This window comes from Papaver somniferum, chromosome 1 (genome assembly GCF_003573695.1).
Source record: "Papaver somniferum cultivar HN1 chromosome 1, ASM357369v1, whole genome shotgun sequence".
NCBI classification, from domain to species: Eukaryota; Viridiplantae; Streptophyta; class Magnoliopsida; order Ranunculales; family Papaveraceae; genus Papaver; species Papaver somniferum.
In genome coordinates, this window is record NC_039358.1 from 7,526,298 (window position 1) to 7,552,852 (window position 26,555).

The 26,555-nt window shown below is 36.4% G+C and overlaps 2 protein-coding genes across 2 annotated transcripts; one reads left to right on the forward strand and one right to left on the reverse strand.

Moving 5' to 3' along the window:
- The first annotated feature begins 104 nt into the window (after window positions 1-104).
- Window positions 105-1,019, forward strand: LOC113316572 (F-box protein CPR1-like). The gene has a single exon (XM_026564948.1). It carries the CDS (start codon window positions 105-107, stop codon window positions 1,017-1,019), a length of 915 nt encoding a protein of 304 aa, XP_026420733.1.
- An 11,557-nt stretch (window positions 1,020-12,576) lies between these two features.
- LOC113278796 (probable 3-hydroxyisobutyrate dehydrogenase, mitochondrial) lies at window positions 12,577-16,425 on the reverse strand. The gene is made up of 10 exons (XM_026527545.1): window positions 16,206-16,425; window positions 16,014-16,111; window positions 15,809-15,923; window positions 15,406-15,559; window positions 15,172-15,254; window positions 14,656-14,751; window positions 13,975-14,117; window positions 13,399-13,483; window positions 12,979-13,058; window positions 12,577-12,863 (listed from the first exon to the last, which is right to left on the reverse strand). The coding sequence occupies exons 1-10, from the start codon at window positions 16,317-16,319 to the stop codon at window positions 12,776-12,778; spliced, it is 1,056 nt and encodes a 351-aa protein (XP_026383330.1). The 5' UTR covers window positions 16,320-16,425; the 3' UTR covers window positions 12,577-12,775.
- Between the last annotated feature and the right edge of the window lie 10,130 nt (window positions 16,426-26,555).

A 26,555-nucleotide genomic window follows, 5' to 3' on the forward strand; every position in this document is an offset into this window, starting at 1 on the left:
TGGTTTTCTCTTATTTCTAACCCGATTTTATTAGGTCGCAACTTAATCCTACTATCCAAAGAAACGATAACCCTAATCTCATGCTTCATGGGATCACGGAATTTATGAGTCATACTACGTACCGTTACCTATTCTACTCTATAGGACATGATTCATTGAACTCATTATTATCGAGGGATAAAGATTTTCATGATTATGCAGTGGAATTTGATTACCCATTCAAGTCAGTTTCTTCGGTTCAACTTGTGTGTAGTTGTGATGGCCTGGTTTGCTTATGGTTCGGAGGGAAGAAATTATTTTGTATTTGGAATCCAGCCACAAGGGAGTACAAGAAATTGTCAGAATCAAATAGACGCTATGTTAGTATCGTTGCACTTGGGTATGACTGTAAGACTAACGATTACAAGTTACTCGCTGGTGGTGAAAGTTTGTTCGAAATCTGTTCCTTGGGATTAAATTCATGGAAAACCGTACAGTACAAGTTTTATGGTAGGCTTGGTAGCAACCAATCTGGGGTGCTTGTTAATGGAGATTTTCATTGGTTAGCGAAAAAGCAAGATTCTTTCACTGTTATAGTGTCTATGAACATCAGCAACGAGATATTCAATGAAATGGAACTACCACGAGAACTTTGGGAGAATGACCATACGTTTAATCTGGGGGTGTTGGATGGGTGCCTTTGTTCACCCGTTCGGGGTGTTGACATGAATTCTTTAGATATATGTGTAATGCAGGACTATGGGGTTCGAGAGTCTTGGACTAAACGTTATACTGTGGAAACTATAACAGGACCTTACTGGAGACCTATTTGGTATTTCAGAACTGGTGAGATTGTATTTGCAGGTAGTGGTGGTTTATTTTGGTATAGCCCTGAATATGGAAGAGTTAGAAGGCCAAACATTTCTAAGTCGACAGGCGTGTTGGAAGAAGAGATTTATTTTGAAAGCTTAGTTTCACTCAACTCTAGAACTTATGTTGAGGGGAGAAGAACCAATAGCCAGAACTCTGACATCATTTAATCAGAACTGTACAAGAGCTTGAGGGAATACGTTGTACTGGTCTCGCCATGGATGTTCTTGGATGGAATAATACCGAACTAGCATTTATCAGAACTAGAGAAGTAATTGCGAAAAACGCAGGAGAAGTCTTTGCTTCCATGACCTTCCTCGCCCAACTGCACATATCTGCGGGTTTTTTTTTTTCTTTTTTCTTTTTTTTTAATATTGGTCTCGCATTGGCAAATTCCTTATGAGGGTGGGAGGGTTGGAGAGAACTAACATCTCCTTTGCTTGAGATGTCAATGGGCATTCGAGACCAATATCTTCCGCTGGTGTTGAGGCGAGTTTTAAATCTTTGGCCTGGATTAATTTATATAATACCAGATTGTGCACCAGAATATTTAGCTGCCAAGTAGCAGATGGAATCTTTGCAGAATAATAACGCACAATAAAAGCTACAAAAATACACACAATAAAAGCTACAAAAATAGAATTAATGACAGCTGCACCCATGCTCCAGAGTTAATGACAGCCGCACCCACAACAAAAGAGAACGGTGAACCGTTTCTAAAAAGAGGTGGGTCCCATCTAAATGTCACGAGAGTACAAGAAAATGCCAAAATCAAATGTAAGCTATGTTACTATGGTTGCGTTTTGTCGCGATTATAAGACTAACGATTACAGGATACTAGCTGGTAGTGATAGTTTATTGAAAGTATGTTCGTTAGGATTAAATTCATGGAAAAGACTTGAAAATTTACCTTATAGGTTTTATGGTTACTTCCAACCCGGGGTGCTTGTTAATGGAAATTTTCATTGGTTAGCGATAAGGCAAGATTATTCCACGGTTGTAGTGTCTATGGACATAAGAAACGAGATATTCAAAGAAATGGAACTACCACAAGAACTTAGGGAGAGTGATCATTCCTTTAACTTGGGGGAGTTGGAAGGGTCCCTTTGCTCACTCTTACGAGGTGTTGACAGACATTTGGAAATATGGGTAATGAAGAGTTATGGGGTTCGAGAGTCTTGGACTAAACGTTACATCGTGAACGTTGTAGTACCGGTAGGTCATTATTATTGTAGTAACCTAGCTTACATTTGACCGAATCTCCAGCGTTGTTTCATTTCTCCAGAAAGGTTGATGAAAGATGAGGGGTACCTGTAAAGACACTCCGATGCTTAAGTCAGAGAAAGTTCTAGACAAGTTTTTTTTTAGAGGAGAAAAGTAATTGTGATCGTATACCTTTTGAGTTGGATTTCAGCCTCTATTTATAGGCAGAAAACAAATCTAATTGTTATGATTTGTAGTTATCTCATATAACCACCAAGATTTATTATTGAGATTTGTAGTTATCTTGAATAACCACTTCGATTTGTATTTATTTTCCCAATATTTGCATATATCCTGAAACATTCATGTTTATCTTCATCATATTTGTACACATCTTGAAAGATCCATGTCTATCTTGTCAAGATTTGCATTTATCCAAGAAGATCTACATCTATCTTTATAGATCTAGATATATTTTGAGAGATTTAAATCTATCTTCTCCAGATTCATAATTATCTCAAAAGATCTATATTTACCTCTTTGAGATTTGTATTTATCTTCAATGGTTTCTATAATAAGCCGTGGGCCTCTTTAATAAGTCATTTTTGGTTTCCTTAATAAACCACTACGTTACCTTGATATCCCAGCCGGGCTTCTTTAATAAGCCATTTTTGGTTTCTTTAATAAACCACTAGGTTACCTTGATAACCCATCCGGACTTCTTTAATAAGCTAATTTTTGGTTTCCTTAATAAAACACTAGGTTACCTTGATAACCCAGTCGGGCTTCTTTAATAAGCCATTTTTGGTTTCTTTAATAAACCACTGGGTTACCTTGATAACTCATTCGGGCTTCTTTAATAAGCTAATTTTTGGTTTCCTTAATAAACCACTGGGTTACCTTGATAACCCATTCGGGCTTCTTTAATAAGCTACTTTTTGGTTTCCTTAATAAACCACTGGGTTACCTTGATAACCCAACCGGGCTTCTTTAATAAGCCATTTTTGGTTTCCTTGATAAACCACTGGGTTACCTTGATAACCCAGCCGGGCTTCTCTAATAAGCCATTTTTAGTTTGCTTAATAAACCATTGGGTTACCTTGATAACCCGGTCGGGCTTCTTTAATAAGCCATTTTTGGTTATGTGGCGCTTGTGTGCCCTGTACGTACATCATTTTATGATGGTACAAACACCAGCCACAAGGGAATACAAGAAATTGCCAAAATCAAACACTACAAAACAGGTGGCTTCTAGGGACGGTCAATTTTGTAAAACCGTCCCTAGAGATGGTTATTTGGGATGTCCATGGGCTGACCGTCCCTATTGGTCGTGGGATAATTAATTTAAAGTTATTTTTGGGCCGTCCCCAAAAGAAAGTACGACCAAAAAGTATTAGTGACGGTAGAATAGGGGACGGATAGAAAACCGTCACAAGTATCTCTTGGGACGGTTTTTGGGCCTTCTGGGATACTTTTTAGCCGTCCCAAAAAGCCTTCTATTTTGTAGTGAAATATACGTAATATTACTATGGTTGCATTTGGTTATGACTTTAAGACTAGTGATTACAAGATACTAGCTGGTTGCGAAAGTTTATTTGAAGTATGATCGTTAGGATTAAATTCATGGAAAAGAATTGAAGATGTACCTTACATATTTTATGACCGATCCGGGGTTCTTGTTAATGGAAATCTTCATTGGTTAGCGTTGGCGAAAAGGCAGGGCTCTTCCAAAGTTATAGTCTCCATGGACATCAGCAGAGAGATATTCAAAGAAATAGAACTACCACAAGAATTTTGGTCGTTTAATTTGGGGGAAGGGTGCCTTTGTTTACTCGTTCGGCAGGGTGTTGACATGCGTTTAGAAATATAGGTAATGCAGAATTACGGGGTTCCAGAATCCTGGACTAAACGTTATCCTACGAAAAAATTAATGATTTTAGACAGCGCTTATTTGAAACTTGTGGGGTCTTTCAAGTTTGGTGTGATTCTATTTGCGGTTAATGGTGGTCTATTTTCATATGACCCTGAATATGGAAGTACAAGAACGACAAACATGTCTAGTTTGACAAATTTGCACCAACTAGAGGTTTATTCTGAAAGTTTAGTGTCACTTAAGTCTCGAACTTATGTAGGAGGAGAAGAAAAAATAGATGACCAAGAATAAGACGAGGAATCGAAATGGAGAAGAATAAGATGCCTATGAAAAGAGCTTCCTTGAATCTGATAGATAATAATATCTTACAAAACATAGTTTACATTTATCTTGATATATGGATTCTACAGGAGTTAACAAGGACATCTCAATAAGTATCAAAACAAGTAAACACGTTCGAATAGAGGGGCATGAAGCCTCAACAAAGTTTCGTAAGGACAACTGCATTTCTATTGCGTGCTTAATCCAGGTCTTGTTTACTAAAGATGCCATGCATACTCACACCGCAAGAGCTCCTCCAAACTCTGCCGCTGGGATTTTCCTTGGCTGCAAAACATAAAAGTAAAACATAGTGTATTCATCAAGTTACGGTACAAGATCCTACATTGTGCAAGTGCCAGATCATCCTACACCATAAGTATAAAATAGGGAAAGCAACAACAGAAAATATCATGAATTTATACAGCAAATCAAGCAATTTATACAGAGCATGCAGTTTTTAGATTGCATGTCAACTATCAAGTGTAAAGGTCTACCAAACTAAACAAAAAAGAATGAGGAGATAACAAGCTAGTTAACATGGGATCACCTGTAGGAAATAGATATTCGGTTAGATATAATTATTTAATTTTAGTGAGAGTCCATACAAAAGATATTACCCTTACCCAGGAAAGTAATTTAACTTGCATATAAATTTGTATTGAGGTTTAGCGCTAGATGAGAGTATAAGTGATTACGTGTTGCTTCTAAGGTGGGAAATTATTATTCATGGAAGTTAAACTAATAAAAAAGAAAGTATAACAAACTATTGTCTGATATAGATTCATAGTATGTCAACTTACTGCATCGGACCCTGAGACCAAATTGCAGAATGCATCTCAGATAGATCTCTCGTAAACTGCTTTTTTTTCCCTATGCAGCAGATACCTGTGGTTCGCAGGAAATTATCCCGAAAAAATAGTTTAATGCCTAACGATTTACATGACAAAGAAACAGAAAAGGGTGATGATTAAATCCCTCATTCAAAAGATTTCTAAAGGCCGTTTTCCATTTAGTTGAGAAACCAATCTCTTACCATTGAATTGAGGATCTTTGGTGTTGGGGGTGCCTGGATTGAAGAGATCATGTAAGAAACAAGACTAATAAGGTCTAAATGGAGGAAACAGTAGGCATACAAACAAACCTGTCACAATGAACTTAGTTTTAAGGTGATCTTCATCAAGAAAGTCGTAGTTCCTTAAAATCACATTCAGATGTAACAACGTACAATAACCACTTAATTATTACCTATAGCAAAAGCAGATACAATGAGGACAGAACTGACTGATCTTTTGAAAGATATAATATACCAAGATAAACAAAGGCTCCCCATCCTTATATGGACGGTCCACTTATAAGCTGAACAGTACCTAAAGGCATTAGGCTATGATAGCAGTAAGCATCGCCTTACAGTGGTCTTGTAAACCAACTACCGTGGCGCTAGAGAAAATAGAGAAAACTTTCGTTCCAAACTAACTTTCTGTTTCATTAAGAAGATGCAGAAATAGTTGACGAACCTTCGCAGTTCATCCCATTAAAAAAAACTCAACGTATACGAAACCGATTTACAGTCTATCTAACTTGGCACCACTCCCCTTGATTTGGTATTATGCATCAAAGTTTTCAGGTAATTCAGATACACGAATTGTGTATAATAAGTGCATAAAAGACATGCAGGAGAAAAGTAATCACCGAACTTAAAAATCAACACAATATGAAGCTACAAAGATATTGAATATCTCAGCTGATGAGACAAAATGTTATTGTTACCTGCAATTTAACCATATATAACTGAACGACAACAAAACCAGAGCTCTAAAGTCTCATATGGAAAGGCCTCAGTAGGTATAATATTCAATTGCTGCTGCAAAATCAAATCAAAGTCACATTAGGTTAAGCATATCAAATACATACAATTAAACACCAATGAAGAAGGAGAGTAATCTCTGGAAGGGGAGTTGGATTTTCATACAGCCTTATAAGTGCAAGAATCTAATGTCAACTGGATCAGTTACCTTATAAGCAACATAGAAAATCAATTCACCTGTTAAATAAGTAGCACCAAAAAATAAGATGTTGAGGAAATGCTTAAATGATGGTAACTATTTTTAAATTCAAACACAAACAAAATTGAAAAAATAATGTGCCATGAATCCAGATAAGACAACCCTAAAATTCACTAATTAACAGTTACATCAAATTATTACATATATTAACCAAAGGCAATTCTAAAGATTAACCTATATGCTTAAAGACTCTTACCAGAAAAAAAATCCAAGCCGATTGAATTTAATCCAACATCAGTTTCACCATCAAACAACAACATACATTGATTACTGCGTAGTCCTCTAGCTTTAAACTTTTCTGAACTTCGTATAGAGATCGAGAGAGAGAAAAGAAAAAATCGACTGACATTGACTGACTGATTAAAATTCACCATCAATCTCAAATTAAACTTCTTATTAGTTTAGATTATTTGGGATTGAAAGGAAGACAGAAGATCTAGAGAGGAATGTTTTCCCTAATTTTGAGATTGGGAGAATAGAAGTTGGGTTAAGAGGGTGCGGGGAGTTGGAGTAGTCTAGTAGATCGTGGGTTACTGTGGAGAGGAAGTTGGGTTAAGAAACCGAAGCAGTTCTAAGTTTAATCGTGTGCTTATGGTGGATTGATGTAAAATAGACACGAGGGGGACATATCCGTATCCAAAGATATATCAAATGGTGCCGGAAACATATACACCCGGGACGAACAAAACTCTAGTCACGTTAATAGGTAGAACCGTGACGAGGACAGCCGTGAGCAAAAACCATAGTTGTACTAGTGCGTACTTGTTATCGGTCTTTGTCATAAAAAGTAGGTCTTTCACTTTTCTTTTTTAACTTGGCATAAGAATAGGTATAAATAATATTTTGAGCCTATCACAAACCTTTACCAGGTAGAATAAAAAAAAATCAGTATCGTCTTTTAACCCGTCGTCTGTTACAGGTCTTTACCAGCTTCATTAGAGCAAAACTGTAAGGTGGAGCGAGCCCATAGTCGAGGTAACACTACGGCGAAAATCATTAGTGCAGAAGTTGCTGTTTTGTGTAGTTACACAGAAACTATCTCTTTTTTTTATGTTACAAATTTTAAACATTGTTTTGCCAGAACTGTACAAAAGCTGGAGGGAGTACGCTGTACTAGTCTCTCGCCATGGTTGTTCTTCCCTGGTATAAGACCGCACTAACATTCATCAGAACCAGAGAAGTAATGGCGAAGTCTGCTCGTTAGGATTAAACTCATGGAAACGAATCGAAAACGTACCTTACAGGTTTTATGGTAACCAATCCGGGGTGCTTGTTAATGGAGATCTTCATGGCGAAAAGGAAAAACAATTCGGAAGTTATAGTCTCTATGGACATCTGCAATGAGATATTCGAAGAAATAGAACCACCACAAGAACTTAGGGAGAAACTCATTCAATTTGGGGGTATTGGAAGGGTGCCTTTGTTCACTCGTTCGGGAGGGTGTTGACATGCATTTGGGAATATGGGTAATGCAAAATTACGGGGTTCAAGAGTCTTATACTATGAAAAATATAAGGATCGTAACCGGCGCTTATTTGAAACTTGTGTGCTCTTTCAAGACTCGTGAGATTCTATTTACTGGTACTGGTGGTCAGTTTTCATATGACCCTGAATATGGAAGTACTAGAAGTCTAAACATTTCTAGTTTGACAAGTTTGAGCCAAATAGAGCTTTATTCTGAAAGTTTAGTTTCACTCAACTCTAGAACTTATGTAGGGGGAGAAGAAGAAATTTAGAAACAAGAATTAAGAGGAAAAATCGCAGGGAGAAGAATAGAAGATGCTGATTACACATATTGTATACTTTTCGTATGCATTTTCTATGTTTTGGTACTGTCTTTTGAACCCCTTGTCCACACGATCTTGTTACAGGACTTTACCAGCTTCATTAGAGCAAAATGTACAAGTTACGTGCTAATCTAGTTACGTGTAGTTTCCTTTCACATAATCTAACATCATCTAGCCAGAAACGTGCTCTTCTATGGTACAATATCGAACTAACGTTCATCAGTACCAGAGAAGTAATGGCGAAAAATGCAGGAGAAGTCTTTGCTTCCATGACCTTCCTCGCGCAATTACACATATCTGCATACACATAAATCAATACATTTTTAAGGATGATATTGTGCTTGTACCAAATTAGAACCTTAATAATATCATAAATGTTTGTCTTGAACGGGCAACTACTGTTGTGGGAGAGAACTTACATCTCTTTGGCTTGAGATGTCAATGGCAATATCTTCCGCCGACGCTGAGGCAAGTTTTAAATCTTTGGCCTGGATTTATTGATACATTACCAAAGTGTATTCAGAATAATCTACTGAGGTGCGCGACTGTAAAATTTTTATTTTTTAAAGGAAAAAGAGTGATTTTGGACAAACCCTACCAACAAAAATAATAAAAAAATAAAAAAACTTTCAAAAACTATATACCCACTAAAAAAACCTCGGGCGGGGTGGTTCTCATCTGAGTGGCATATGACCCATCAAAAATGTTTTCCATGAAACTTTGAGTCGGTGTCGATGTTTTAGGGTTTAATAAGTCTATTTAAGGTAGATCCTGATTATTATTTTCTTTTCTTTTGAAGTTTATACAGATGAAGAAAACAAAGTCAAGCTTTCCGGAAGAGATTTACTTCGAAATCCTTTTAAAGGTACCAGTAAAATCCCTGTTAGCTTGTAAAGTTCTAAGTGTGTTTGCAAGGCATGGTTTTCTCTGATTTCTAACCCTGGTTTCATTAAGACGCAACTTAATATTACTATCCAAAGAAACGATAACCCTAATCTCATGCTTCATGGGGTTACCCAAATTACGAGTACTACGTACCGTTCCGTATTCTACTCTATAGATTCACTGAACTCATTGTTGTCGAAGGATAAAAAATTTCATGATTATGCAGTTGAATTGGATTACCCATTCAGATCATTATTTAATTCGGTAGAACTTATGTGTTGTGCTGACACAAGGGAGTACAAGAAACTTCCAAAATCAAAAATAGGCTATGTTACTATGGTTGCAATGGGGTATGACTGTAAGACTAACGATTACAAGTTACTAGCAGGCCGTGAACGTTTGTTCGAAGTCTGCTCGTTAGGATTAAATTCATGGGAAAGAATCGAAAACGTACCTTATAGGTTTTATGGTGGCAACCAATCCAATTATTCATGGGAAAGAATTGAAAACGAAAAGAAAATCACGCCATGTCGACATAGCCCACCCCACCCTCAACAACCCTTAAATTATTCATGACATAACAATTTATTATAGTAAATGTTATAATTCGAAGACCTTATCGATAGTTCTTCGAATAACACATAATTAGCTAGCAAACAACTAATTTACATAATTTTTTTTTTTCCATGATGACTCAACTAACTAATATGTATCGGACTCACTATATCCGAATCTTACTCAAAACATATTAAGTAGTAAGATATAAGAAACTTTCGAAATAAGTCAAATATGTACCAAACGAGTGAGATACCATTTTGTACCTTATTTAAATAGATTTGAGTTAGATGTACAAGTTGAGTCGGACTTCAAATCAGATATCGGGATTTGAAATGACAAACGATTTAAAGCTATGTCATCGTCCATGGCTGCCGCTGTATTAAGAAGAGGAGGAAAAAGATTATTGGCTGCTCCATTAATCTCTGCTTCTAGATCTGTTGATGCTGTTTCTGGATCTTCTTCTTCTTCTTCACAGTAAGATTTCTGGATTTCATTTTTCATCATTTTGAGTGGTGCTTGTTAATGGAGATTTCCATTGGATAGCGAAAAGAGAAGATTTTCCCATTGTTGTAGTGTCTATGAACATCAGCAACGAGATATTCAAAGAAATGGAACTACCACAAGAAATTCGGGAGAATGATCATTCGTTTAATCTGGGGGTGTTGGATGGGTGCCTTTGTTCACCCGTTCGGGGTGTTGACATGAATTCTTTAGATATATTTGTAATGCAGGACTATGGGGTTCGAGAGTCTTGGACTAAACGTTATACCGTGGAAACTATAACAGGACCTTACTGGAGACCTATTTGGTATTTCAGAACTGGTGAGATTGTATTTGCAGGTAGTGGTGGTTTATTTTCGTATAACCCTGAATATGGAAGAGTTAGAAGGCCAAACATTTCTAAGTCGACAGGCGTGTTCGACGAAGAGATTTATTTTGAAAGCTTAGTTTCACTCAACTCTAGAACTTATGTTGAGGGGAGAAGAAGAAATAGAGGAACATGAATAAGAAGAGGAACAGAATGGAGAAGAATAAGAAGATGCTGACGAAGAGAGCGTGAGCCCATACTGCATAAGTTCAACAACTTCTAATACATTATTATGAATTACAAGTTACTAGGAAGTGCTACTCTACTTAAGTGGAGTTCCACAGAAACTATGTTTTGTTTTCTTTTAAATATTTTAACAGGAAAAAAAAAATAAAAAAATACAGGAGAGGAACGCCGACACCAAAAAAACAAAGAAACACAAGCTATAAAAGTGGCAAGCCAGCTTCTAAAGCAAGCACAGAAATCCAGCAAACAAAAATCTGGTGCTGCAACACCAAACATAAAACAAATTACTTATGCTTCCTAGCTGCCCAAGTTCTCATTTGGAATTTCGCGGTTCCATTTGAGCTTTGAGCGTTCTTTTTCCGTTTTCTTACTGGTTTTGTCTTTAAAAGCCATATGCTGACTATATCTTTCCGAATCCATATCATAAAATTCTTCACTATCCTCTCACACTCTTCAATTGTAACTCTATCTTCATCTTGAGAAGTAACCGCATTACTCAACACTAAGTGTTATTCACTTTGACAGAAGTGTCAATGCTCCTAGCCTTGATATTTCCTTCCTTATTTGGTGCAGTATTCTTAGTAGTAGATTCTTAATATTGATATTGTTCTTATCTGACAATTCAAATTGTGAAATCATAAATGTTTGTCTTGCATGGGCAAACTACCGAGAGAGAGAAAACTTGCATATCCTTTGCTTGAGATGTCAATGGGCATCAGATACCAATATCGTCCGCTGAAGCTGAGGCAAGTTTTAATTGTCTTTGGCCTAGATTTATTGATATTATATCAGAAGAATTTGCAACAAAATAATTATTTCGTAAGTGACAACACGCGTGCAGGAACTTAAGAATAACAGTGCAAAATAAAAGCTGCAAAAATAACATTAATGACTAATGCTCGAGGCTTCAAATTTGTCTATAGTGCTTACTTCTAACTTGATGAACCTAAGCAATTTGGTCAGCATAATAGTATGTCCCGAACAGAGTACTACCACAAAGACAGTTCCCGTTATTGGCACCTAGGTACAGTGATATTGTGTATTTTTCTCAAGAGAGAGAGAGAGAGACATGGGCCAAGACTATATAACATGAAATTCTAATCCTCTTAAGGTGTTGGTGTTTTCCCCATGTCACCTCCAGCACCTCGTCAATAGGCATAACAGTTTGCATCTTGGAGCACCACTTATAATAGACCACACGGTCACTTAAAAATGGGATCTTTCTCTATGATTGGAATGCTTTTTTTTTTTCCGGATATCGCATCTGCCGACACACAAACAAAAAACTGGAAAGACTCGAGAGGAGTGGTTATCTGAACTAGTCGAAATGCATCAAACATACGTTTAACTTTTTTGAGTTTTGCATTTGCAGTGACTCCGTTTGGCAGGTCATTTTCTCTGTGGACTTCCAAGTTTAAAACACCATTCTTTATATTTCTAATGTGGATATTCCCTGTACTATAATTTGCAAGACATGGTTTTCTCTGATTTCTAACCCTGATTTTATTAGGATGCATCTTAATCTTACTAAAAGAAACGATAACCCTAATCTCATGCTTAAAGGTGGTGCGAATTTTACGAGTACCGGGTACCATGGCGTCTTCTACCATAGCGTATGTGCTCGTTCAAGACTGGTGAGATTCTATGTACAGGTGGTGGTGGTCTATTTTCGTATGACCCTGAAAATGGAAGTGTTGGAAGGAGAAAGGTTTTTAGTACGACACACTTAATCCAACAAGAGCTTTATTTTGAAAGCTTAGTTTCACTCAAATCTGGAACTTATGTAGGGGGGAGAACAAATAGAAGAGCAAGAATAACACGGGGAATTGGATGGAGAAGCTGATGAAGAGAGCATGAGTACCTGTTATCAGTCCTTACAGTATACTCCATACCGTACCACAAAAAGTGGGTCTTTCAGTTTTCTAATTTTGCGTAAATAATTATCAATCCCACTACGGCAGAAATCGTCAGTGCAGAAGTTGCTGTTTCAATTATAACATTGAATACATTATGAATTACAAGTTACTAGGAAGTGCTGCTCTAGTTATGTGAAGTTTCACAGAAATTATGTTTCGTTTTCTTTTACATATATTGACATCATTTAGCTAGAACTGTACAAGAGCTTGCGGGTCTATGCTGTTCTAGTCTCGCAATGTTTGTTCATCACTGGTATAATACCGAATTAACGTTCATCAGAACCAGAGAAGTAATGGCGAAAAACGCAGGAGAAGTCCTTGCTTCCATGACCTTCCACGCACAACTTGACATATCTGCTTACACAGAAATCAACACATTTTTAAGGATGATACTGTTCTTGTACCAAATTAAAATAGCAATATCATAATCTTGAATTGGCAAACTACTGATGAGGGAGATAGAACTTACATCTCTTCTGCTTGAGATGTCAATGGGCATTTGAGACCAATATCTTCCGCTGATGCTGAGGCAAGTTTCAAGTCTTTGGCCTGGATTTATTGACACATTACAAGAATATGCAACAGAATATTTATTTTGCAAGTAACAAAAGGAACTTAAGAATAACAATGCAAAATAAAATCTGCAAAAATAATGTTAACGACTAATGCTCGAGAGTTCAAATTTGTGCACAGTTCTTACTTCTGACTTGTTGAACCTAAGCAATTTGGCACACTGTAATAATATGTCATGAACAGAGAGTACTACCACAAAAACAATTCCCCGTGATTGGCACCTAGGGAACATGGTATTGAGGAATTTCACATTCACAATTTTCAGCCTAGTCTATATATTGATCACTCCAGTTTATCAAGAGAAGAATTTGCATACCATAAGGTTGGACGAAAATCCACCATCATAATTCTTTGAAGAGGGCACTCCTTCCATTACTCCAGGCACTGGATTGTAACTGTCACTGAAAATTTTACATCTCCATTAACTCAACTTTATAATTTTGAGCTTTTAAGTGCATATAAACACAAACATACAAAACCATTTTCTGGGTTATCCTAATCTTCACATGGATGTGCTATGCAAAAATGTTTAGGAAGCAACTAAGTTTTTTGAGAGAAACTGTGCAATCCTCCCTTCAGGTTTGAATCAAAAAGCCCTCCCACCATGATTATAGACAAGGTTGTTCTCTAGGTGGTAATGATGAGAACCATGAAGCCGTAATTGAGAGTGGAGCAGGACAGCACCAAGATGCGAAATTTCAAACCTTACAACTCTACTACTCCCTCTGTTTCTGAAAAAGTGATGATAACACTTGTGCGGAAACGGAGGGAGTGGTAGAGTTGTATGGTATGATTTTATTCCTTGGTATTAGGGAAATTCTGTTAACAGAACATCCACATGAAAAACAGACTCATGAATTATCAATAGATAGGTATAAGAGATATGCTATACCTACTCCAACAACGAGCACTGGAAGAATTAAATATCTTGGTTAACGTACTTGCAGTAATTCCTAGTGACTGACCAAGAGCTAAGGCTTCTGACACCCCGAGCATACTGACAGCCATTGCCAAATTATTGCATATCTTTGCTGCCTAAAAAGAAAAATCGTGCAACAGGAACCAGACAGTCAGCAACCAAACAGTCGGAATAGATAGTAAAGCATCACCACAACATGTTATAGAAAACTTTAAGCTTTGTAACGGATTTTCCTTCAAAATAATGATTTTGAGCCATGAGTACTTATTGGATCTGACCTACTAGGAGGTACAATATTTGGAAAGCAGTATCATAAGCTGCATGATACTAGTAACACGTCTCTGAATCAAGACAATCCATAGTTCGGTAGAATCAAGATAGTCACCTATCAAGAAGCTCAAGTTAAACCAAAAAAGGTGCAGGCTGGGTGAAGAATGTGGATTGCAGATTAGTGTACAATCACATCTCATAGTTTCTTAAAATAAAAAGAACAACTTAAGAGAGAATTCTTCTTGACTAACTAACAGTGCTGCAGAAGTGATGAAAGCAATCGCATACAGCTGAATTGATAAAAATCAATATGTGGAATACTACTAAAATCTAATAAGTAAGAAACCAGCAGGACTATTCTAAGATCTTAGAGAGAAAACTTACAGAGCCATTTCCAGCTCCGCCACAATAAATTGTGTTCTTTCCCATGGATAAAAATAAAGGGCTTGCTGACAAATAAGTATCCTCTGAGCCACCAACCTGAATGACATACCACCACATGCTAGTAAGGTTATCCCATATTCGATCCAACTTATAAATGTGACACCTACGGATAAAGTTTAAGATACTAGATCACAGGGTGTTCTCTAATTAATATTATCTATGCCCATTTCATAACCTTCACAAAATGTTATTACTGAAGCAAAACCTTTAACTCGGAAAAGGAATTGTGGCAAATAGCAGATGGATATACCTGTACTGGCTAAATGTACGAAAGATAGTATTACAAATAATTTCCTTCCTGCTCTCAAAATAATCAACAGATTCCACAAGATGAAATTATAGAAGGTACTCACAGTGTAAATGTAAATGTAAAATAGCTCCACAAACTAAACAAAAAAAATGCAGGCTTGTCCAATCCTATAGGACTACAGAAGAATTGAGATGAAAGATATATACCATGAAAGTAAGGCTCCTAGCTTCCGCACCAAGAACACCTCCAGAAACTGGAGCATCTAACATGACAGGGGTGTTCCTGTAACCTGTACGGAAAAAATTTAGGAGCGTTTAACAACTAACATATAAGGATACGCCAATCTGAATCCATATGGAAGAACAAAGCCAATTAATCAGCTACTCAAATGGAAACAATGGTTCTAACTAAGGACAGTGTTTCATCAGTTAATACCACACCTTTCTTCTCTTTTAGGGAACAATTAGATATGGTGGCAGAAAGCCTTCTTGACGTCTGGGGATCAATTGTGGATGAATCTATGAACAACCAAGGTCTTACAACATCCTCCCCACCTTGAAGCAAACCATTTGGTCCAGTGTAAACCTCCATAACCTGCTTAAAAATAGTTTCAGTATCAACATTATTTTATCTGCTCGAGATTTTGACAATACAAAGAAAATCGCAATCACTTAATTGAATGATTCCTTCAAGATATTTCAAAGGACACACTGAACTATAGAAATGAAAGTATCAACATCAAGAAAAACTACAAAAGTGGTGCAAGGACCTTCATAGACTGGGTGAATCATTTAACCAAACACCTTCCATTTAAGTAAAAACACTACACAGAACTGAGCTCACATTGGAGGATGAAGGCAGCATGGTGATAACAATATCACTAGTTTGAGCAACTTCGAAAGGGGTTCCTTTAGTGGCTATCCCCCTCTCTGCAAACTTCTTCATTGCATCAAAATTTCTGGAAAAAATTGGAATTTTTTATCGATCATCCCTAATAGAAATAGAGCAACACAATCAATTATACTACGAGAGATGGGGGTTTACTTACTTGTCATGGACAGAGACATGATATAATCCAGAGGAAATGAGATTGTTGACCATATGAAATCCCATATTTCCAAGTCCTATAAATCCAACCTTCTCTTTCTATTTAGAAAGAAATAAAATCAGAATTAAGAATTTTGAACTGAATCTGTACTCCCTCCACTGTATAAACAGGATCGGAAGTGGAAATACTAACCTCAATCGAGTCATTAGAATCCGAAAAGAATCTGTATAAAGATGATGATGGTGGGATTGGGTATTTGGATTTTAAACTGGAAAATCCAACTTTTAAAGCTCTAGAAATCGCCATAACTGATGGATCTTGAACTAAATTTTTTGCTTTTTCTTCTTGCTAAACTAGCTTGTGAGCTAGGAGTCCCAGGACACGACTGACACTTGCACCGTTTAAACAAACAGCCTGAAATTTGAATAGATACAAATAGTGGAGGCGTGTATCCACGTATGAGTACGGTGTATATCCAAACCCAAGAATCCGGTTTTGCTTTGCTTCAGAAAGGAAAAATACAAGTCCGATTCAGTCACTCTGTAACGGGCGTTCATGTCGAGTGTTAGTTTAATATTCTCATTTGTCGGTCGTAAGTCTCACTCACCTTGCATAAGCAGGAAATACCATATGGTCCTAGAAATAATATATTAGAGAGTTCTAGTCTAATTGACCTAGTCCATTGTCCGTTTGGTCCATTTTGAAAATATAAATTATAATTTGGTCCTAAAAATTATAGTTTGGTCCTAGTATGACGTCATGGATGATGTAATTTTCATCATGTAGTGGCACAAATATCCTTTTGGGACCATGACGTCATCCTAAGATATATATGGTCAATTATCAAGAGAGAAGATATTATTTTCAGATTTACTTTCTCTCACCTCCATATTCTCATATCTACTTTCTCTCTCCTCTTTTTTCTACTCTTTGCAACTATTTTTCTGTTAATGTAAAGAAGATGAAGAAAGAAATAAACAGTTGTTGTTGATAAATGATACTCGTGATGATGTTTTGAAGATGAACTCGTGATTGTTGTTGTTGAAGATGTGAAGACGATAAAAGAAGATGATGAACGATGGAGTTTTTAGGGTTTGTTTGGTGTTGTTGCTGTTGAAGACGACGAAGATGATGAAGATGAAAACGACGATATTGATGTTTGCTGTGAAGGATGAACTAATATCAGATTTGAAAAAAATGAACTCGTGTTGAAGATCTTGTACTTTAGATCTTTGTCTTGTTGTTGTTGTTGTTGAAGACGATGAAGATGATGAAGAAGATGAAGATTCGTGTGTTTTTTCGTCGTTTTTTTAGGTTTTTATATGGAGTTCATTTCTGGAATGAACTCTGTTTTTTTTAGGTTTTTATATGGAGTTCATTTCTGGAATGAACTCTGTTTTTTTAGGTTTTTATATGGAGTTTATTTCTGGAATGAACTCTTTTTTTTTAGGTTTTATATGGAGTTCATTTCTGGAATGAACTCTGTTTTTTTAGGTTTTTATATGGAGTTCATTTCTGGAATGAACTCTATTTTTTTTAGGTTTTATATGGAGTTCATTTCTGGAATGAACTCTGTTTTTTTAGGTTTTTATATGGAGTTCATTTCTGGAATGAACTCTGTTTTTTTAGGTTTTTATATGGAGTTCATCACTGGAATGAATTCTGGTTTCTTTAAGTTCTTATATGGAGTTCATTTCTGGAATGAACTCTGTTTTTTAGGTGATTTCTGAAAAAATAAGTAGAAATTAACAGGAGTTCATTTTGAAGAATGAACTGCTACAAAAAAAAGTAGAAATTAACACGGACGGGTACTTTTGTCCATTTAATATTTTTAAATAATTACGGACCAAACAGTAAAGGCGTTTTCCCAAAGGACCAAACTGACATGGGCCCACCTAAAAAAGGACCAAACGATATTTTCCCCTTACATAATTGGAATATAAGAGCATTTCAAGACCAGGACTTAAGAAAACATGACATGACACATTGAATTTAGAACTTTTTCCATCAAATTTCAATCTTCAATGTAAGGCTAAGTCCTATGGTGTTCTAATCTAGCGGCTAGATTAGCAGTCCACGTCAGCTAGGGCAATCTCCTAAGTCTTATGGTATTTATAATCTAGCCATTTCTCTCTCCATTTTTTTCTCTCTCTCCATCTTTTTCCTCTCTCTCCAGTCACATCACTTCCTCTCTTTATCAAATTCTTCCACGTATTTTTTTTCCGATCTTTTCCTCTCTCTTGCAACAGATAAAAACCATCCAGTGCTGAACGATTTGGCTTTAAAATCACTTTTTCAGCGCTGAATGATTCAGCGTTTCAATCTCGTTGCTATCTGAACTGTGTGCACTTGTTAGGAGAGAATCACTAGTGTTAACTTTTAGGCCACACTTTTTTTTAAATTGCAACACTTTTTGGTCAATTTAGCAGCTCAATCTAGCCCATAGGGATTAACCTAAAATCATAGGAAAAAAAATACTAACATGTAAGGTAAAGTCCTTAAGCTCGCCAATGTCATTTGGATAATTAAATTAAACATATGTCGTGTAAAATAAGATTCAAACAAATCAATAATAATACTAGATAGATCTCAAAAATTTATACAAAATGAAATACCAACGCCTAAATAAGATGAACAACTCAGTCACCCTTGGAAAGCTGCATGGAAAGTTTGAACTTAGTCAAATATGGTTGACCAAGTGTAGTTATTCGTTTGTTTCTGAATTTGAAATTAATTATTAATTTATGCATGGTATACAACAAGTGTAATTGTGTCCATATTAAACGGGGACGGATCCAGGAGGATTGATTTTTTATTTTAGACTCAGCCTAATACACATGATTAACCTAAAATTTGGTGAAACATAAAAAAATTAGGTTTGTGGACCGGAAGGGTGACTGAGGCTAAATCCCCAGTTAACCTTCTCACAGGTCCGTCACTGATATTAAAGGTATATAATAAGGTTAGCACTAAATTATTTAGGATGATACATGGTGATAGACATACCAAATGCAAGCAATTCAAAATTTAAAACTTGTCCAGAAAATTCAAAACAGATTTATGGTCGTTTTTACTAGAAGTAGGAATTGTTGCTCTTTTGGCTATGTGAAGCTGAGTCACATGCTCGTAAAGATGGTAATATAAAACTTTTAGAAGAGAATTTTTTTTAGAAAAAAAGAAAAAAATAAGAAGAAGAAAGTAGAGAAAATAATAGAAAAACTGGCACCTAACTAGCTCAGTTGGTCATCCACGTTTCCCAAAATTTCATGCCCTCTAAAAGGTCCCAGGCTCAAGCCCCCGATGGTGTAATATTGTAAGAATTAACATAGAAGGTAGAGTTAGTTTTCCCATTGTGATACAATTTCAGTCCCACATTCGCTTCGGCTCCCTTAGCTAGGTTAACCATGAGGCTCACTAGTAGACTAGTACGGCAACCTGTTCAATTAATGTAGTAGTACGTTGTTGGAGCTTAGATTGTTAGGCTTCCAACTAGACTAGTTAATGTAATACTCTTTATCTAATAATGTCTGAGAATTATTAAATCTTAATTAACTATCTATTTACTGTTAGGAAAACGTATGTTTCCTATTTTAGGACCTCTTCCATATTGAGGTGGATTTTCTAATCCAATTAGGAAAGAGTTCACTTGGTGATTAAGTTAGGAAAACTTGTTCCTAAAGCTAAGTATTCATAATGGCCAAGTTTGTGTTTTTCATATACATGACTAGAATTGTAGGTTTGTTGACATCCAACCTTGAAGAGTGATAAATTCTTGTGTTTATGATTTTGGTCTCTTTGTTAGGGAGATCTAGTGCTATAGTGATGGTCAATATTGGTGTAAAAGAAAAATTTGTCGAGAGAGTATTTTGGTGTTCTGGTGTTTAAGGTTTAGGGTTTTGCCCTGAACTAAGTTTCCATTGTTTCCATGTTTCTCCTTTGTTGCTAGCAGCTGTGAAAAAGGTGTATAAAAGAAGACATGAGGGTGGTTTGAAGAATGCTTTAGAGAGTTGGTTTCTATGGTTTCTTCAATGGTGTTCTCGGGTATGTCTTTTTAACTCTTTTGTTTAATTTTCTTATGCGGATTGCGGAAGGATCATCTACTGATCTTTGATTATAATAAAGTTTTTATGGTTGTGTTGGACGTGGATGTAGCCTATAAAGGTGGACCAAGTATATCTTGTGTTGTGGTTGTGTGGTTGTTTATCTTATATCTATTTCTTATTATTTATCTCATGTTTGGTTAAAATCACCAATTGCCCTTTGTGATCTCGTGTTTCGCTTTGCTCGGGGTGCCAATTTTCCCAATAAATGGTATCAGAGCAAGGACGGGATGGTGTGATTGGACCTGAACTTGAATGATAGTATATTGTTCGGGTGGATAAATATATTTTAAATATAATTATTCAACCACGTTTATATAAAAAATGGATTTGTGATGTGTAATTTACAAATCGGGGGTTCAACTTGGTAGAGGTGTATGTGTTTTTGTTTTGTTTTATTATGTAGTATGTGACGCAAAATAAGGTTGAATAAGGTGGAATACATATATACTTATTGAAGGGTGTTTGTAACCATACACCATAAAGAATGAGTTACAAAATTTGAAAAAAGGATAGGGCTACGAGGTCTCATATAGAAGCAATTCCAGCAACTCTTCGAAGTTATGCACGAGATGTTATAGATTTATGTTCTTAAATCTATGTTAAAGTATTTTTGATGACTTGCACGTAATATCAAGAATGTGCCCGATCTCGGAAGCTTATACCACAATAATATGGGTATTCACACGATATATAAACTAAGCGAGTATGTTGGGTGTGATTGGTGAAAATCCAATGCCCCGAAAACCTAAGGGTTCCTTCGCAAAGGTTCGTCCACAAAGGGTGAGTCAGGTCTTAAGATTAGGCCGAAAGGCATAGTCGATGGACAACATGTGAATATGGTGGTAAAGAGTATGTCATATTGGTGATGGATTTGAGAATCACGTAAAGGATTAAGCTTGTTAATCACAATGGATATGTCTGATGGTTAATTTCAGATACACGATAATCATGACATGTACTGGAGTAAGATATTGAAGTTAATTCTTACTTTCTGGATTAGAGTTCAATATGTTGTTAGCTTACTGTTTAGGTGGAGCTAGAGGTGATTGTTCTGGATGGTTCTCTTAGTGATCAATAGTGGAGTCTGTGCAAGGATTCGTCGATGGTGATTAAAGATTTTCATGGTGTTTGTGCAAAATGACCACCCGAAAGGATTTACGGGCCATCAATTTATACCCAGCCAAAGACTCTAGTTAAGGGGTACCCTATATGATATTGAAGTTACATAAATGCCCTTCTGGTAAAACTGTATAAAAACCAAATCAAAAAAAATTCTACTCATTTCAACTCTTCTTCTTCCAGTTTCATATTATCTTCCGATTGTGGAAGAAAAAAAAAACTTTCCCTCGTTCTTGTGTTCAACCGAAACATCGCCGCGAATCGTAAAATCAAAACATCGTCGATTTGTTTATAAAAAAATGGATAAGGGAAATGAAACCCACAGACCTAAAACCAAAAACGTTGCTCGGGATATCGATCCAAAGATTGGGATTTTAGCAAGAAATAAAGAAATTGTTGCTGCAAATAAAGAAGAACGCGAAGAAGAAGTACCCGTCGATGTAGTCGGTGGTGGCGATTCCGATAGTCAAACACTTCGTCAACTTCAAATGGCCCCAATTAGGTAAGAATCTATCATTTTTGGGGTTTATTTCGCTTTAATTCGACGAATCGGGAAAAAAAATTCTAGGGTTTTCGGTTATTTATCCAGATTCGGGCGATATTCATGCTTATTTACTTCCGAATGTAGTCGTGTTCTTCATTTCTCAAGAACATCGACAGTATTCGGGAGAAATATTTGATGGTTATCGGCCGAATATTGTTGGCCATATCTTCGTGGATACAAACTGGTAATAATCGGTAGTTTAATGAATTTTTTGGCTCCCGAATATATTTAAGTAGACACACAGTATTCGGAAGTACACTCACCACCGAATATATATATATTGAAAAAATCTCAAAATTTCTGATATAGGAAAAATCCCATTTTGGGGCCAGTATTTACTCGGAAGACAATATAATGTTTTATACCTCCGATTGTGTAGGATAAAATTTTAGAGTTTCTGAACTCCAGTTGATGAATATTCAGTTGTAAACATGTTTAAATATATTCCGATTGTTTTTTATTCGGGAAAAATATGTGTCTTCTTACTTCCGAATTTGTTCATTCGGGTTATAGTTGTGTACTTTGTCTTCCGATTGTGTAGATGAAAAATTTAGAGCTTCTGAACTCCAATTGATGCATATTCGGTTGTAAATATGTTTAGTTAGCTTTCGATTGTTTTGTATTCGGGAACAATATGTGTCTTCTTACGTCCGAATGTGTACATTCGGGTTATATTTCCATACTTTGTCTTCCGATTGTATAGTTTGTAAATATTGTTCCTTTCTTTGTTGTTTAGACAAAGTCGAGAAAGGAGGAAGAAAGTGACAGCTAGTGCTAGGAGGGAAAGGAGTGCCAAAGATAATTCAAGTGCTCAACAAAGCTTACAAGAACAAAGCAGTCAACAAGGAGTGCAACCAAGTGCTGAACAAAGTGTAGAACAACAAGGAAGTGAACAAGGGGTGCAATTAAGTGTTGAAAAAGCCGCTCAACAAAGTGCAGAACCAACTGCTCCACAAGTTACACCCCACCATGAAATTGAACCAGTTGATCCAGTGCCAAGAGTAGAAGAAGAAGGACAACCAAGTGGTACCAAAAAAGCCAAAAAAGGAAAAGATGGTGTAAAGAAGGATATTGCTAAGAAAGCATCACATCTTGTCCCTCAGCACTTGAAGAAGAAGGGTATTCCAGCAGGCACAATCCTTGGGCTACCGGCGGATGGAGGAAAATTGTTATTTGGATACAAAGACTCGTGGGCCAGAGAAATATACGAAACCGAGGTAATAAAATTACTATTTTTTCTTAATGTATTGTCTATGTGTTATATCGTAATATTTGTATTAAGGATTTTTTTATGTACTTTAATAGGATCATCAAGATGTGGTCCGTCTACTCAAACCTACCGCCGCACCAATAAAAATGCTTGCGTGGCCTTTATCCGGTGAATGTGAAAGGTTCAAGTCAAATGTTGCCAACTTGGGGTTAGCTAATGCCGCCGAGAATTCATTGTTGGAACTCGAGCTTCATCGAGCGCTGAAGGTGCTCCAACTGAAGCTGCTCCAACTGAAGGTGCTCAAACCCGTGGTCGTGCAGGATTGGGAGGTAGTCACGGTCGTAAAGTAAAGAAGAGCAGATAAATGACAATTATTTGTGTTGTACATTCGGAAGTTTGGGTAACTGAGTTGACTTCCGATTATTGCAAGTTCAAAATTTGAAAAGTATCAGTTTTTCCCAAATTCTGATTTTTGGGCCATCGTACATTCGGGACTTTACAAAAAACAATTATCCTCCGAATATTACAAGTTCAAAACAAACCATGTCATGGCTCTAGGTGGTTCCAAGGGCCAATATAGAAGGTTAGACAACCCATATTCGGAAGTTTGGGTAACTGAGTTGACTTCCGATTATTGCAAGTTCAAAATTTGAAAAGTATAAGTTTTTCCCAAATTCTGATTTTTGGGCCATCATACATTCGGGACTTTACAAAAAACAATTATCCTCCGAATATTACAAGTTCAAAACAAACCATGTCATGGATCTAGGTGGTTCCAAGGGCCAATATAGAAGGTTAGACAACCCATATTCGGAAGTTTGGGTAACTGAGTTGACTTCCGATTATTGCAAGTTCAAAATTTGAAAAGTATCAGTTTTTCCCAAATTCTGATTTTTGGGTCATCGTACATTCGGGACTTTACAAAAAAAAATTATCCTCCGAATAATATAGTCGTGTTTAGAAATACCAACCTAATCGGTAGATAAAAATTTAAGTTCGCTACCGAATGTCTTATTCGGAGGGAATACGTGTATCGTTAGCAACCGATTGTAGTGAATCATTGATACGAAACCTCAACGGCCATATTTTCAGAAACCTCAACGGCCATATTTTCAAAAATTAGAGACGTTGGAACTCTAATCTATATAAGGAGGGTAACCCCTCTCAGTTATTATTGAGTAAAAAATCAGAATGAAAAACCTTTTCAATGGCAAGTCCATCATCAATCGACAACATACTTAGAAGATGTAAGCGAACAACTACATCAATTGCAGCAATGGAAGAAGAAATACAAAAAAGGAACAAACAACCCAAAAATATTAAACCATCATTAGTGGCAACGAAGGAGGAGGAAGAGGAAATCAAGGCTAAAAAGCGAGGTCAAGAACAATTCCATCATAGAGAAAGATTAAAACAAGTTGAGGAAGAGACCGAATGGATAAAAAATTATTACATTGTCAAAGATCTACCCAAAGAACAGCAGGACGATCGTATATTTTGGATTAACGTTTCATTGGGTCCTTTTGTTGGTAAGTACAAGAAGCCACGCCACAATTATGAACCATCCCATGTTTCTTCAAGGGTGCACCATGTTATAAAATTGTGCACCGAGTACAATCGTATTCTTGCTAGGCACAGAGACGACAGGTTTGCGGCACAAGATGCTTATTCCAAGTGGAGAGGAGAGTCGTTTCTATATTTCGAAGCCGCGTTGATTGTTGCATCTCGGACTGGGAAAAAAGAATAACATGTGATGTTTGAGTGCTGTAAATTCAAATTTTTAATATTAATCGGCGGTTTGATAAAATATGGAATTCCCGAATATGATTAATCGGATTGAAGTGTTATAATACTGTTGTTCCGATTACATAGTTTCAAAAAAAATTATAGTCGTGCCTCGAAATACCCACCAAATCGGTAGATAGATATTTAAGAGTTCTAACGATTATAATATTCATGGTTATGACAACCGTTATCAACTTTATACATTTTATACTCTTTACCTTTAATACCATCGGGCTTATAGAAGACAATCTTAAATGGGCATCCTATCTTCTTGGTATTGCTTCGGTATTTCCTATTCGTCTTCCGTACGTACTTACTATTCTTTCCCTCGTGACTCTTTCGCGTCCCATCTAGCTCACAAATCATTTCAAATCGAGTGTCACTAACATGATTATTTTGAACTACCACGCACATGTTATCTTTTGCCTTGTTCATAAGCCATTCCTTTGCCTCCTTCTTACTTCCAAATGTCTATACGTGCGTAAAACAAAACAAATCTAATAAGCATAACCATTTAACATATAAATTTTGAAGAAAAAAAAATAGTAATGAGTATACCAAATCGTTTGCACAGTATAGGGAATTGTCGGGCCTCAAATAGAAATCAGCAACAAACTCTTCAACGGCCTGCATATGAAAGCAACAAATTATTATACAATAATCGGAGGTTATTAAATAAGTCAAACTGCCGAATATACTATATTCGGAATCCTATCGATTACCCAAAACACCCGATTTATGCAAATGAATGTACACAGTTTACTGAGTGCAAAAAATGATATAATCGAAAGCTAAAATATATAGTAAAACAGCCGAATATAAATAACCGGGAGATAACTTTAATCGATAAACATCCGATTTTCAAGTTTTCGAAAATTTTATTTTGAGGCCACTGTTATATTCGGCAGTCAAATAATGTTAAACTATTACCGATTGTAAAGGATAAGAATACTGAGTTTTGAAATTTTTTGAGGAATTCGTTTTTGGGGCCATTCGGGGGTAAATAACTCTACATAACTACCGAATGTAGATTTTTTTGGAAAATCAATTTGGGTTTTTTCTCATATTCGGCAGTAAACTATTATTTTGGAACTACCGAATATACATATTTGGTACTCTGTGTGTTATATTCGTAAGTTTATTAGAGAAATTATCTACCGAATCTGGGTAGTTCATGGCATTCAATGCATGCAATAATCAGTTTTTCTTGTTTACAAAAGCACACAAACACATGCAAATCGAGTATTTGAGTTTCTTAACACAATACTTGTGTTTTACATGCATCGTTAGCTTCAATATCAGGCGATTCTCCATTTTCTTCCATGAAAGGGTCGTCTAGATTTTCCTCTCCACAAAAGTTTGGATCATTCAACATATACCCCAAATCGTCTTCGCCATGATTCTCACCTTCTTCTTCATATCCATCCATTTTTGTAGTGATAAAATGGGTTTTCCCTTTTTTCCTTCACCTTCTTCTCTATAACTCTAACAACTCAAAAATGAAAAAGAAATGGAAAAAATGAAACAGAAATCATTCTAATACTGCACCGACTACAATCGGAAGTCTGGGTAATATTTTGGTTTCCGATTTCAATCGGAGGATAAAAATGTTATCTTATCCTCCGAATATATAAGGATAATTTTGCCATTACGAATTACGCGAGATAAGGGCTGGCTACATTTTCCCTTTGGGTGACCTTTTTTGTTTTATTGTTGGCCCCTAAATCCTTTTGAGTGGCCCTAAAAACGCGAGGATATTAAAGCTGGTACTCATTCAAGAA

Coding starts and splice junctions, on each gene's coding strand:
- LOC113316572 (XM_026564948.1), top strand. CDS start 105: ATGAGTCATACTACGTACCGTTACCTATTCTACTCTATAGGACATGAT.
- LOC113278796 (XM_026527545.1), bottom strand. CDS start 16,319: ATGGCGATTTCTAGAGCTTTAAAAGTTGGATTTTCCAGTTTAAAATCC. Junction 15,560..15,808: donor TGCTGCCTTCATCCTCCAAT/GTGAGCTCAGTT, acceptor ATTTTTAAGCAG/GTTATGGAGGTTTACACTGG. Junction 13,059..13,398: donor GATTTTCGTCCAACCTTATG/GTATGCAAATTC, acceptor CAATAAATCCAG/GCCAAAGACTTGAAACTTGC.